Here is a 12,622-nt window from a genome sequence, read left to right as displayed (position 1 = left end):
TTTCATAGAGTCACAGAATGGCTGGGGTTGAAAGGGATCTCAAAGATGGGCACTTTTTGTTTCAACAGAACTCATTCTGTGGCTTAATTAAACAAGCACAACATTATGTCACACTTGTCCTGTAACACCTAGCAATGGCCCTTAAAACCCAGTATAACTGTCCAGGCTGAGGCTGTACTAGAACGTCTTTGATGTTAGTCTGCAAAAATTGTTTCAGAAATGGTCTCCACAGTGGCAAGTTTAAACACAGTGTATTGCTCCTTGTGTTGTAAATATTATGTAAAGTACCAATGAAATAGTTCATACATATTTGTTTATGGATGACAATATATTAAGAAATATATATATATATACTCCTGCCAATATCTTCAGATGAATATTCTCATAAGGACAATAGATAAGATCCTAATATTGTTTCATCTGCCCAAGAAAGAAAACCAAAGAGAATGGAAAGTGTTCCTGAATACATTACCCATGAAAGAAATAATAATAAAAAAAATTAACATATTCATCACAGAGGATTGAATCCCATAAAAATATGTGCAAAGCTTATTCCTTTGAATAAGAACATCCACTGCATCAATGGAGCAGAGGTGCTCCAAGGTGAGCACTAGTCCTACAGAAAGGGACCTGCATATTATTTTGGGCACACATTGAGCATGAATTAGCAGTCTTGTTGCAAAAAGGAGGGATAATCTCATCTGAGGTTCAAGACACAGACACGTGAGGTAGTTATTATACTGCACTGATAAGAGCACAACTGAAGCACCGAGCCTAATTTTGGTCTCCATGCTTTGAAGGTAATGCATACCCATGTGAAAAACTCCACAGATAACAAGAATTATCAAGAGATCTAGAAAACACAGTATCTGCTTTGCCTTGTCAGACAGAATTACTATCCTCAGCACATCTCTTTACTGAATCAGCTGGTACTTTAGTCACCTTTAAAATTTATTGTAGAAACAGAATCCATTATCTTTGAGTAATTCAACCTTTACTATGTTTGATCTAGGGTACTATTCTTTGTAATTGATGTTGCAGTCATGAAACAGAACAAAAACATAAAACAGATTATCCCAATAAAGCAGTAAAATTATGGTTGTATAGAGTGATTCAAACTGAATCAGTAGGGAAGGGGATGCACTTTTCCTTTCACCATGGGCTTTAGTCTGAATATTTACCTGATAGCTTTAACCTCTCTTCCAGAAACATTTTATACAAATTTCAAAGTTTATAATTTTAAGTCTTTGAAAAGTTTCTCACACATTAAATACTGCAGTTAATAAAGAGGAAGGATAGCTTACTAACAGAATTAATTTAACAGTATCATTACTTGGAATTGTCACATCAAAATTGAGTTTAACCTGATTTATAATGACAGCATTAATATGAGTTAATCCACAGTTTTTGACTCGGAGACTATTCACTCAGACAGCAGAAATAAATGAATCTCTTATTTATTGGAATTATTGAAATAAACTGCATGAACCTTGACTGTATTCATGTTTTGAGTGTTCTACTCTTGTGATCTGTTTTTCCTTCACAAATGATTCTGTGATAGATAAAGCACATATTAGGTCCAGGTCCACTCTCTATAACAGTGAATTCCACATTAAGATATTTTAGTAATTTGGTAGTGACCATGCTTTAGTCTTTATCCATAAAACAGAAATTTTATTGAAATATTTATTCGCAGAACGGGATGAAAAAATGGGGCACTATTTTTCTGGCCATAATGTACCTCAGCCTTGTCACAGGTATATTATACTTCTTCAGGTATGATAGTTGACATAATCTCTTGTCCCTCTCTGCTAAAATATCTGACAATCATGTTTACCATGACAGTAATGATTTTCTACATCACATTTGTCCTGATAAAAATATGTGAATAATATTCTTCTAAGAAGCAAGATATTTGTCCTACAGATACAACCTTCTTCCTGAAGAAGCTCCCTCCCTACAGATAGGGGCTACCCTGAGAAGAAAGCATAGAACTAGAAATCCTTTAATTTCACAAACCTGAAGACACCCATCATATCCTTTGGGAGCTGGGGGAAAGAGAGTCCCTGGGAACAGCCTGCAGGTGGGGGCTGACAGCTTTTACTTCCCTTCAATGTACGCTACATGAGGCACTTGGGCTGGTTTTAGCTATTTTCTAGGGCAGCCTAGCACTCAGCTCACAGGGGCCTCCACGGGCATTGTTCCTTCCAGAGGCAGAGAATGGCATGAGTGGCTTCCACAGAGAGCAGAGCCAGGCTGCCAGTCTCCAGAGAAAGCTGTCCTTCAGTTCACCAAAAGCTAGTGGCGCTCAAGAGCTGGAGGCTGGCCTGTCATGCTGTATAACCATAGGGCAATGGTAGAAGACACTGCCAGTCTGCCTTGGGGGAAATGCAGAACAGGATACACAGGCTCCAAATGCAAATCTCTAGTATGTTTAATGATTTGGACAAAATTAACAAGAAAAGTAAAAAAAGCCCACAGAACAACAACAAAAAAAACCAAACCCAAAAAACCTGAGTAGCTGCTGTGCCCATTAGCTGATTTCACCCTACCTTTGCATCCTTCACAAGTCAGGGCGTTGTAGTGATACCCAGAGGCTTTGTCACCGCAGACCACACAGAGCTCTTCTCCTTTCACTCTTCCCGTGGAGTGACCCAGTCTAGGCTTTTTGGCTGCAGGGATGTCCATAATCTCTGTCTCCCGTGTGAAAAAGGTCTCTGAGGGTAACCTCCTGAGTTCATACATCCCAGGGGAGTACCATTCCTCATGCTGTGGAGGGTAGAAGCCTAGGTTGGAGTAATAAGGTGGCGATGAGATCTGAGGCTGAACTTGAGGAAATGGCACATTGTTGTACTGTGCATAAGGTGACACATCTGCCTCTTGCACTGGAGAACTCATTGGTTCTGAAAGGACACCTGGAAAATAATAATGCAAAACCAACTTCTATTACTACCACGAAATTTTAGTTATCAGAGAAGTTTCCACTTCCAGACATCTATCTCAAAAACCAGGCACAAACACAAAGATTGCATTATCTAAACTCAGATTTGCTACACAAATACACGGCAAGAAGTTTTAAAAATAATTTATTAATTCTCAAACACTCCTTTATAATTGGTGGAAATGTCCAGTACTGGCAGTTACATTAAAAAATCTTGAAAAATATTGCAGGTAACCATATAATTGTTCAGTTTATTAGAAAGACCAACCCTGCCCCAGAGAAGTTAACAACCCAAGTTAGGTCTAAAAGCAGAATGGAAGAAATCCATACAAATGGCAAAACACCCATGGTATTGGTGAAGGCTAAATCAAGACTCGAACATCATGTTAATTTGTATTAATTCTGAATGAATACATCATGACAGAAAAAAACTTCACTACGGAAAAATGACAAGGGTGACGCTTAATTAGAAGACTGAAAACATGAAATAAGCCTTCAAGAAGAGCCTGAAATAGGAGGGTGAGGTTACCAGGAAAGAACAAGAAAGATATTCCTAATGTAAGTGATGAAATGCAACCTTCTCACCATCCAGCCTCCAGTGGCCATCCAGCCTCTGCAGCCTGGTGCCCAGCCCCTGTGCCATTCAGTGCAGCTTTGAGGCTCTCATGGGAAGCACCTCTGTGAGCCAGCATTAGTCACCCCTGAGCCAGCAGCAGAGCTGGCAGTGGCACAAGGAGTGGCAACCTTTCCCGTCGGGATCAACACAGTATCTGGAGGTTACCTTGACCTTGCTCATGAAATACCATATTTTAAATTGCAGACAACTGAACCCTCTTTTCTTTTCTGTACGCCAAGCACAGCAACATCTAGCAGTCCCTGGATGGTGTAAAACCCAGTCCACATCAAACAACTGAAAAGCTGAATTTAAAAGTTATTTGCGAACTATTTCTTATTTTCTGTTGGAGAGGGCCATATCTTGTGGTTTTGTGAAAACTCTGACTCAATTCCTTCAATAGTTCCAAGAAGAGAGTCTGAGAAAAAGAGTGCCTATTTCCAGGAAGATGATCGGTCCAGTCTTATTTGAATCAACAGCAGTATTTACAGGAAAATCATAGATTAATGCTCATTGGTGAGCATCACTTAACAGTACTTCAGAAGAACTCCAAAAACATTTTTGCTGACATAAAATTGGTCATGGACAAGTGTCCTTCTTTTGTGAGGAATCAAAAACAATGAAGAAATGCCAACAGTTAAGAACAGGGAACATCTGTAATGACAAAAATAATTGAAATCTATTGTGGGGGATCTTTCCCTCTCCTTTGTCTCACTTCAGTTAATGTCAGAAACTGATCTTTTAATTACACTGGGTTTTTCACTTTCAAGGTCTCATACTCTTGCTCTGCAGCTTTCTGCCCTTCCTATTTTACCATGCTGCAGAAGCCATGAGAGTGTTTTGGGTTTTTGTGGCTTCTCTATTATTGCCCACTGCACATCTTTGCCAATCACAAGTGTTGAGGTCCCAGTTCCAGAATAAGCAGCGAGAGGTATGTCTGCAAAAAGGTGACACAAAACCAAATGAGAGTAATGGTGCCCTTTATTACCAGCAATTAGTTTAATTATGGTTGATTTTTGTTGCTCTGGAAGAGGCCAGGGCACCAAGTGCTGCAGTGGCAGAAGCAGAGTAGCAGAAGGCACTCCCTGAATCCAAGGTTATGCCATTTAAACAGAGTATAGACACACAAAGGGCATCTGGGGACTCTGTGAAAGAGCCTGGAAGTGACATTACAGCTTCATGCATCAGATGCAGACTGTCACTGATACCTGCCAGCCACAGCAGCGATGAAACAAGTAAAGGGTGAGGACAGCAAAGATTTCATATCCAGTATAGGTTTAATGAGTGGTATTTTAGCTGTATTTACCACTTGTGGAGACTGCTGCTCATGAAGACTGGTCAAGGTACCTCAGGTACCTTGATGATGGTAAATATGGGGTTAATTCTGGGATACACAATCATTCAGTCTCTCTTTGGAAAGGAATCTGCTCACTGTGGAAATCTAAAATCTCATTGGTAATTAGTTGAGTTTGCTAAAAGAAAGTGGGACAATCCCAAAATGAAGAGACTTGATTTTTAGCTTTCTGCCATACACAGGAAACTCCACAAAAAGCTGCATACCAGCCTCTTGAACTGCTTGGGTCTCTGAAAGAGCAAGGAGAGAAGGCAACATTCCTTCCACAGAAAAAAATATCAGGGTTTGTTGAAAAACTCAGAGCTTCTAAAGGCCTGCAGCACATCCTGAGACAACACTGGGGGTTTATTTAAACAACTGTAGAGCCATTTGGGTTACAAGTATGTTTAGAAAAATCTTCCCAATCATTAATTCTACTCTGCTTCCAAAGGAAACAAACAACAAAAAAAGAATCTTAATTAAGTTTAAAAAAGGAAAAAAAGACAAACAGCCCATATCACCTCCTTTTTCCTTCCATCAGACACTGCAAACAATTTAGCTGAACTGAGTCCATGCTCAGAGCAATGGAAGGGAAAAGGAAAACCAGACAGGTTTGAGAGAGACTGAGAGAACATGGCCTTGTTTTATGTAAAGGAGCTTAAGCTTTGGGAAATGCTCAAAGACCAGTACAATTTTTGAAGATAATTAGGCTGCAACTATGTAGGTTTTCCCAGTTTAACTTGAAGTTTTGAGGGTTTTTGTTTGGTTTTGATCTGGTTTGTTTTAAGCAGACCTGAGCATGACGTACCTGTAGACCTGTACATGAGAGTCTGGACTAAATAATTTCTTATCACAGAAGAAAAGTAATCTTATCTTACCAAGCAGAACGTACATAAGCTTTTCTCCAGATATATATATGAATAGAGGTCTGGCATGGACTGGTCTCATGCAACTAAAGCACGAGCAGCCCAGTAAGATCATTGCAGTGGCAGCAGCATAAGCAGTGAAAGTGAAATCAGAAATGAGCTCATTGGACTACACCGGCATTTTGTTTGTGTGGTCTTAAATACTTTGAACCACTTATTTCTTTTCCCTTTTGGAGGGATACCTTTCAAATTTTTAAGGAAAGACTATTTAAGCACACAAAAATGTTAAGTTTATTACATCTGTATAATTTTTCAATTTGAAGATCTTATATTTTGTAAATAAGTATTTTTCAATTAAAACCTTTTACAAAAATATTGACAGCTTACTAAAAACAAAGTGAAACCTTCACATGTGTATGATCATTGTTTTACAAATATTTTTTTCTACTTGCAACTGAAACTTAGTAGAGAGTTTTACTTTGTTACTTTAAATTTTACACAGAATACATCAAAAAGAAGCTTCAAAAATATTTGACTTGTAGAAATATTCCTTGCAGGAATAAAGAAACTGTTTTCAGTTCGCAGATTTATACTGAGATTTTGGGCAAGCTAAATATGATTTTATGCAGAATATTACAGAAATGTCAATGAGATCACATTTTAATGTAAAAGTTATTGCTCCACTAATGTAAAGTCCAAAAAAGAGAACTAAATTCTAAGCAGGTTTAAAATATGAACCCCTGGCTCTCCTTCATTATTCATGAAGGCACATAATAAAATAACAATATCCAGAATTAGGTAATTTGGAAACCATGGGATAGCCATTATCAAAATCCTGGTTTAATTCCAAACAAATTATTTGTGCATCTTTTAAGGATCACTTGGTGTCAAAAGCCTACTAGCATCCTACAATTTCAAGGAAGAGTGCAAGAACAGATAACAAAAATATCCAAGGGAGAATATGGCAATATCCTACCTCAGGCTGTGTTCAGTCTGTCCATTTCTTGATGAAAGACACTCTCCTTAAGGTGCCACAGTCCTTCTCTCCCTCCCTTTCTCCTTTTTTACCTCCTAAAGTCTACATGTACATAAAACTTCTTAATTCTGCTTTGTCTGTGTCCTGCTCACTGTGAGAACTTTCCTTAAGATTAGAAAGGAGTGACACAGACCAGGGGTTGTATAGTTTACTAATTAACTTCATTACAAGCCACTTGTTTGTAGATGCCGGAAACAATGTCTGCTCCCAGTGTGGATTTACCTGGATAAAATTTGGCTACCAGTTTGAGGGGATGCCTCCAAGTAGCCTAGCCATTGTATTTTTGCACCTATTGCGGTTTTGTTACAAACAAATTCTCTATCAATCGGTATTTGGTAAGGTCAGGTGGTTCTGTGCAGTAGATTAACCATCCCAGTATCACAGGAAGCAGGTTTTTAAGTGGAGAAATGTTGCATTCTCAAAAAAAGGCCAAAGTGCTCAGACCATACTGGACACACCTGTATGACAAGACAGAATGGTTTGGGCTGGAAGGGACCTTAAAGATCACCTAGTTCCAAACCCTGAAATAGAAAGGGATACCTTCCTCATAAGTAGGTTGCTGAAAGCCACATCCAATCTGTCCTTCTCATTAAATTTTTTTAGCCACATTGCCACTCTGTTTGGTTTGGCTCTCTTAATAATTATTATGCATCCAATGTTTTCTGTTTTAATTTGTGCTGGTTTGTTTCTTTTTGATTTGGGGGTCAGTTATGAGCCTAATTATCTTCTCTGCAGGGATGAAGCCAGATGTTGCATCAACTGCCAGGTGGTGCCAAAGACAAGAAGTTATTTAATATATGTTATGATGTTGAAGCTGTTTAATCAGTTTGGACACTTGACCCTAACAACTTTTTCATTACTCTTATTTATTTTAAAAATACACAAGCAAAAAAGACCAAATAAAACAAAACAAAACAAGCAAACAAACAAACAAAAAACAAAAAAACCCACAAAATAAACCAAAACCCCCCAACAAAAGAACAACTAAAAACCCCCAAATAACCACAAATCAAACCAAACCAAACTAAGCCAAGAAAAAAAGCAGAAAAAAAGTTTGCAGATTTACCTAAAAGGAGTCAGTCTTTTAAGCTACTCTTAGGCACTCTTCTGTGTCTACAACAATTTTCAATTATATTTGTTGTTCTTTCATTGAGAAGTTTAGATATATTGGTTTTTCCCCCCCTTTGTTACATGTCACTTTTTTTCTTATTTTTCCTCATCCTTTTCCAAGAAGCTTTTAAGAGTGTTCATTCCCCCCAAAACCTTCTTTCCCAGCTAGAGACATCTACAATGAGGCTGGCATTTCTTGTCTTGTTATATTTTAGCATCACATTACAAGAAAACATTTTCAGGCCATCAAGAATAATTGAAATACTTGAAAATACTTGAAATAGGTGTTCATTCAAACTAAGAATTTGATTTTCTTCTCAGTTTCTTAGAAATAATTCAGTTTCTGATATCTGAAGTTTCACACAGTATCCTGCACACCAGCAACTTGTATATGAGGTGCTTTCATAGAAAATAAAATGGAGCTAACTATTTATCATAGAAATGACAGTTTGAGTCACATACTGTATATATTTCAGGTGCCACACAAATATATAACCTTTCTGAGTAGAGAGTTAGAAAAAAGCAGTTTTGCAAGAAGACAGGGTGGAAGGGAAGGACCTTGAATTTAACTAGGTTAAAGATCCTTCCTCATTTGCATTTTGAGCCCCTTTCCCCAGGGACTCATAACTGCAGAAGTGAAAAACTATGGTTAAAACACACTACCTCCAAAGACATACAGACATCCTTTACCTTAGACATATACTCTTAAAATGGCAACATACAATTTTCATCTACTGAAAGGTAGACAACCTTTTCTTTTCCGAAACCTGCTGCATCTAGAAGTCTTGAGGCAAAGGATGTAGAAGTGCCCTGGATTTTCTATGGTGATAAGGCTCAAAGCACAGGCAACTCAGAATTGACAACATTTCCTTTTGAAAGACCTGAACCTGGAGTTAATGTTTGGAGTAGATTTGCTTCTGAAGGTTTAAGAACACTCTCCCCATCAACTAAATAAAGCAGAGTGAAAACAAAATGTATTTCCAAGGTTTTTTTACAGAATGAGAGTGTGCATCTTTGAATAAAGGAGACAGATTGTGTAAAGGGTAATGTCTGTAAGCCAGCAATTTTTAACTTGTGAGCTGAAATGTATGAGAAGACCTAAGAGAAACATGCATTATAAGGACTATCTAAAAGAAAAACTTTCTTCCTGTTTTCTGGGGTTCATAAGTCACTTCCTGCCAAAATGGAATGACAAAAATTGCAAATAATTTACAAAGATAAAGAATTGAGAGACAAAGCCATTTCCTACAAGTGTTTTGTGGGGATGGAGTCATATTTTCACAATGAGTAACTTTCTCTGTGCACTCAGTTGCATATTATTTCTCATAGGCTTTTTTCCAGCTATAAAAGCAAAAAAGACACCATATTAGAGCGACACCCCACAAAAGAAAAGTCAGCTTAAGTGAAACACAGCAGGAGTCCTAAGTTTTCTTCCTACTAAGACCCCTGATTCAACTCCTTAATACATTATTTCTGTATGTTACAGAAATGTCAGTTTGAATTAAATCTCCATTGTGCTAAGCTCTGAACACCTCTAATGAGAGACACAGTGCCTCTTCTGAAAGCTTCACAATTTGTAAGTAAGATTACCCTGCAAGGAAGGAAAGTATTTTACATTAACATTCTTCCTTGTATTTTTAAGCAACCTTATATATACTCCTTTAATTAATGAAATAATTAATGAAAAAGTAGATATTGGGGAGGAATGTCTTAATAAAAATATGAAGTATCTCGGGTATGCAGGAGTTTTGAAAGATCACTGCATATAAAATTTGGCACCCTAATTTGAACATCATTCTCCTCTCTGTATATCATGGCCTGACACTGGAATTAAAAGGTACCAAAGGAGTGTTTTAGCTGTTAGCATATTTTTTTTTCAACAACTCCAAAACATTTCTCCAACCAAACCCCAGCACAAAGAGGGATAAAAACTGGTAACACACAATAATGGAGCGTGTTCTGCCAACCATTAGTGATAATGCTTTAGTTTGATTGCGTGGAGCCAGGACACTGCAAGTGGTCTGACTTGTAGAGATGGTCCTGACTTCTAGGAGCCCTGCAGCTGGAGTGGCTCTGGGTGCCAGAGCCCTTCCTTCTGGGCCCCAGGCACTACTGTTGTTTCACACAGATGAAACTGGAATGTGTTCGGTTTTTCCAGCACTCAAAAAGGCAGAATTCTGGTCTTATTTGCACTGCAAGCTTCTGAAGTGTTGCAGCATTTTGTGGGGGTCTGTATTGTGTGTGAGGCCCTCAATGTATCATAGCTTACTCAATGAAGGACCCACTATCCTGTCAAATGAAAGGCTAAAACAATTTATTATTATCTTTTTTTTTCTTGGTGGTACATATACCAGAAAACAGCTTACCCATGCTTATAAAATATTGACCAAGAATTTTTCACTTATTAACAAACTCATGCTTAGCCTTGAAAAATTCAGTGAAATGAGCAAGGAGAATCTTCCAGCCTGCTTTATAAATTTTCTTGTGCACTGAAGTTAATAGGATAAGTTTTTAACAGCCGTAATAAGACAGGGATTTTAATTTAGGTGAAATTTCTTTTATAAATTTGCATAATATGGCAATGCAAATACATTGCACTATAATTTCGTTACAGATTAACTGGAAATATATCTGCTCAGCTTGATTTAAGTGACTCACATGAAGGTAACATCCAGCCTCCATACAAAGGTCTGTTTTTGCCAAATGATCTCCAGTATCAGGAGTGTCACAAAAACAACCTACAGGTTCTGCTGTGAGCAGTGATGAGAGCAATAACGTGCAGGATTGCATTAACACCACAGATCTATTGTTTGTTATTCCTCTCCTAGGTATTGAAGATTCAAGAAGGTTGGCACATTTCAGCCTAATATCCTCGACTTGAAATTTCAGTCCATTTTCTCCTAGGTTTCTGAGTATAGGACAGCTTGCTATTTCAACCCAGTTTGGTGACTTACCAAACAAATGAGGACCTTCAGCAAGAGGAAATCCATCACCAGAGGCTAGCTGATGATGTCCTATTAAATTCATTTCAGATCCCATTTATTCCTCAGTTCAGGAGGAATATGCTGATTAAACAGGAGGTTGAAAAGAGACCCTGAAAAATATGAAGCAAAAAAGAATATTTAAAACAAGATAACTAACTTTTGTGTACCTAGTGTAGAGCAGAATGCAGGAAGTTGTTTCAATATTTGCTGTAACAAATATGGTCTTGAAATTACAAAACCTAATTAAGCCTTTAAATAAAAAGCTACATCCAGCCTGTTTGTTTTTTCCTTGCGGTGGCATATTTTTTTTGCCCTCTTTCTGGTCATTTTAAATTAATAGCAATTCATGCCCGAATTTATTCAAATATTCAGACAGAAGCACTGGCCTGACCTCCTGAGGGCGTGCTGCCCAGCCCCCCTACCATGCAATACCAATTGTTTGCATTATTTTTCACCACCCTTTCATCATTTCATTGTTTTCACTTCCTGAAAAAGTGTAAGTTTATGGTTAGATCAGAAGAACACAGATGGGAAACAAGTTTAATTTCTAGGGACCAGCTCTTTATCTTGTCTTCAGTAATTACTGAACAAGATAGATGGGAAAAAAGCACAGAAACACAGAAGCAGCAGAAAGCCAAGCCTTGCTCTGATAACCAGGCGTGCCCACCCGCTCTCTCTGGTCTCAAGCAGCCACACAACCCTCCCTTGGGGAGGCTGGCAGAGCTGTGGAAGGGGCTCCCCTGCCCAGCTCACCTGGGTGCACTGGGCCAACTCCAGATTGCATTTGAGGCAGGACCAGAAGGAGAACAGAGAGCTCCAACAAGGAAATGTCTCACTAAGCAGACGCCAAGAGGATTCTGCGCAAAGTTGTCAGCAATCTGTTTTACTTTGTTTTACAGTTTTAATTCTTTATTTGGTTTTATTACCGTGGGACTGTCCCTGGGACTGCATTTCCACTCACTGAAGGCATTTGAGAGTTCTAGCCCTGTCTGCTTCCCAGTGAGGGCCCAGCACGTTCCTGGAGGAGAAATGAAATCATCTGACAAAAACGTGAATGCTGCAGGAGGCCCCGGTGCTGGGCAGGATGGGAAGTAGCTTGTGAGAGTGAGTGACAAGCACACTCTGCAATTATATTCAGATTTGTCTGTAAGGATTCATTAAGTTCTTTTTTAACATAAACAGAGGCCCTCTAATTAGACAGATGCATTTTAAATGTCTGCCCAGAGATAATTTAAACAGTTTACTTAGAAATGTCAAAAGCTACTTGTATCACAGACCAGATAGGCTTCTTGAGGCAAATCACATATAAACACAGTCTCAAATCTAGCACAGAAACATAGTTTTGCAACACCGAAAAAACTCCCTGTATCTTGGATGGGGTTTGGCAACCAGCCCAGCCACCCCACTACGTCCATGTTTAATTCCAACCATTTTATTGCCTTACCGCCTCATTTTCCAGGGAAGTTATCTGCTGAAATCAAGATGTGGGGCTACTCACATGGCTTTAAGGTCTTAAAATTCCTGACAGACAGATTTCTCATGAAACACCCATGACAAACCCTTAGGATGGGATTCCTCTTACAACCCATTAGAAGTGTTCTGTGATGGGAGAAGCTAGTGGCACAGTCAGGACCGTTATAATGGCCAGCAAGAAAATCATCAAAATGAGGTATTTTCAGAGGGCTAATGAATATTTTTCTGGAATTTCTTGTTGAAGACCAGAGAAGAGAGACCATCAG

The 12,622-nt window shown here is 38.6% G+C and overlaps 1 protein-coding gene across 3 annotated transcripts in view; it reads right to left on the bottom strand.

Moving 5' to 3' along the window:
* NR1H4 (nuclear receptor subfamily 1 group H member 4) overlaps positions 1-10,938 on the bottom strand; it is a 30,236-nt gene extending 19,298 nt beyond the window's left edge. For all 3 annotated transcript variants that reach the window (XM_054278069.1, XM_054278077.1, XM_054278088.1), the window contains exons 1-2: positions 10,854-10,938; positions 2,553-2,915 (exon numbers count right to left, since the gene is read on the bottom strand). In XM_054278069.1, coding sequence (XP_054134044.1) covers positions 2,553-2,915; positions 10,854-10,938 — 448 coding nt within the window. The remainder of the gene's footprint in view (positions 1-2,552; positions 2,916-10,853) is intronic.
* Positions 10,939-12,622: the final 1,684 nt, after the last annotated feature.

Source organism: Melozone crissalis, unplaced genomic scaffold (genome assembly GCF_028551555.1).
Source record: "Melozone crissalis strain CALT ecotype California unplaced genomic scaffold, PUWL_Pcris_2 ptg000004l_1, whole genome shotgun sequence".
NCBI lineage: Eukaryota > Metazoa > Chordata > Aves > Passeriformes > Passerellidae > Melozone > Melozone crissalis.
The sequence above is the reverse complement of the archived record's forward strand: the minus strand, read 5'-3'. Positions and strand labels throughout refer to the sequence as shown.